Source organism: Austrofundulus limnaeus, unplaced genomic scaffold, assembly GCF_001266775.1.
Source record: "Austrofundulus limnaeus strain Quisiro unplaced genomic scaffold, Austrofundulus_limnaeus-1.0 Scaffold110, whole genome shotgun sequence".
NCBI lineage: Eukaryota > Metazoa > Chordata > Actinopteri > Cyprinodontiformes > Rivulidae > Austrofundulus > Austrofundulus limnaeus.
In genome coordinates, this window is record NW_013952512.1 from 747,804 (window position 1) to 749,850 (window position 2,047).

General features: G+C 32.8%; 1 protein-coding gene across 1 annotated transcript; it reads left to right on the forward strand.

The window, feature by feature from the left end:
- Positions 1 to 6: 6 nt before the first annotated feature.
- LOC106521501 (olfactory receptor 52K1) lies at positions 7 to 1,617 on the forward strand (the record flags this gene model as incomplete). Its single annotated transcript, XM_014014088.1, has 1 exon — positions 7 to 1,617. A coding segment is annotated over one exon (750 nt), but the record flags the coding sequence as incomplete, so codon positions are not given.
- Positions 1,618 to 2,047: the final 430 nt, after the last annotated feature.

Consider the following 2,047-nt stretch of genomic DNA (forward strand, 5'->3'; position numbering starts at 1 on the left):
CCTATCAATGACCTGATTGGTTCTTCAGCCTTCTTCTCACAGCTCATTAAGGAAATACTGACAAACAGCCAGATGATTTTATTCTCCACTTGTGTCACACAGGCTTTTTTCATCCATCTTTATGCGGCGTGTTCCGTCTTCATCTTGTCTGCTATGGCGTATGATCGATACGTGGCCATATGCAAACCTTTGCATTACAGCACTGTCATGACTAAAGCTCACATCCTGAAAATAATCACAGCAGTGTGGTCATCCTGTCTGGTTTCAATAGGGGTGCTCTTTATTCTTCTGTTGCGTCTGCGCTTCTGTCGATCTGAAATAACTCACCCGTATTGTGAAAATCCAACTTTGTTGACACTGGTTTGTGAAGACACCACCATAAATAACATTTATGGTCTTTTTATAAGCGCTCTTTCACAAGTGGTAGCTAATGCAACGGTTTTTTATACATACCTCCAGATCCTCCTTGCGTGTTTCAGAACCAAGCGGTCCGACACCAAAGCAAAAGCTCTGCAGACGTGTGGTACGCATCTGTTTGTGTTTCTGTTGATGGAGTGTTTAGGCCTTTTCTCTATCATATCTTACAGACTGAAGAGCATTCCGCCACATTTAAGGCGATTCATTGGAGTGTCAACATTAATCTTCCCCCCGACATTAAATCCAATCATCTACGGACTGAAAACAAAAGAAATTCGTGAAAAAGTCATGATCACTTTTAAAAAAAAAATCTTTTTGCCTCAATGTACTGTCTCTTAACCTGCCTTTATGTTGTACGTCAGCACATTTGAATGTGTTATATCTTTTGATAAGTTTAAAATGCAGAAGTAAAAGTAAGTCACCCTTCTTATTTTGGAAATATGAGATCAGAATGGAAAAGATTCAGTTTGGTATTTGATGAAAACTAAGTCAATAAGTGTGTGTCTGTACTAAAGTTAAGGGTTTCCAGTAAAAAAGCCATTAAACAATATTGTACACTAGAGGGTGCAAACAGAACACAAATAACTCACTGAAAGCCAAACACCTTCCACTTCACCACAGACTGGAAACATGATTGGTGTGAGACCTGGCTGATTTTGGTCTGTGTGGTTTGCTGCCCTCTTGTGTTTAAAGTCTTTAACAAAGAAAAGCTCAGTCTGAAATAATGCATGCATTCAGAGGATAATGAAAATATATAATCCACATCTGATGGTTTTTAAATTATTTATTTATTTATTTATTTATTTATTTATTTATTTATTTATTTATTTATTTGGTTGTAACTATTAACTCTTAACATTAGGACAAAATAAATACAAAAACTTTTTTTTTTCAGTTTTTGGATTTGAAATCTTCTGTAAAACTTTCTAACTGCATCGTAATTGTTGATTGTAAAAGTAATTAGTGCAAAGTGGTTTTTTTGTGTGTGGTTTGTTATATTAATGTTGTCTTTTTTCTTGCTTTGTGCATCTTCATCGTTTTTTATTGTAATTTTAACATGCTGTAGAGTGAGTCTGATTTCTTCAAAAATATATTTTAGGGTCATGAGGTTATTGCATATGTTTGTCAAACTATGTATAATCACGTGTATTGTTGCAATGTTTGTTGTTTTGTGATGAATAAAACAAGTGAACATATGAATCATTAGTTTTAAATGCTTTGTTTGTCATTAGCTGTAGAGAAAGGTGAGAGTTGAATAAATATGAACTTCTTGTCAATGCAACAGTAAACAGCATGTCCAATATGTATACTATCAGAATAAATTTTCTACAAAGTTTATTTAAATTGCATAGTCAGTACTGTTTTAAATGTCAAACTGTATCTCAAATTTTATTATTAAAATTGTACAGACTTATTTATAGTATTTATTCATTTCGTTATAAAACAGAAAAGTAAACACATTGCATAAAACAAAATGATACAAATTAAATAAAATGTGAGGCACTTTATTGTTTACCAATAAACTAAATTGGTCAGAACATTTATTTATTTACAAAAGCTTTTAAAAAAGTTTTTCCCTGTTTTTACAAAATACATATGATTTTTGCAACTATGTTACACAGTATATCTT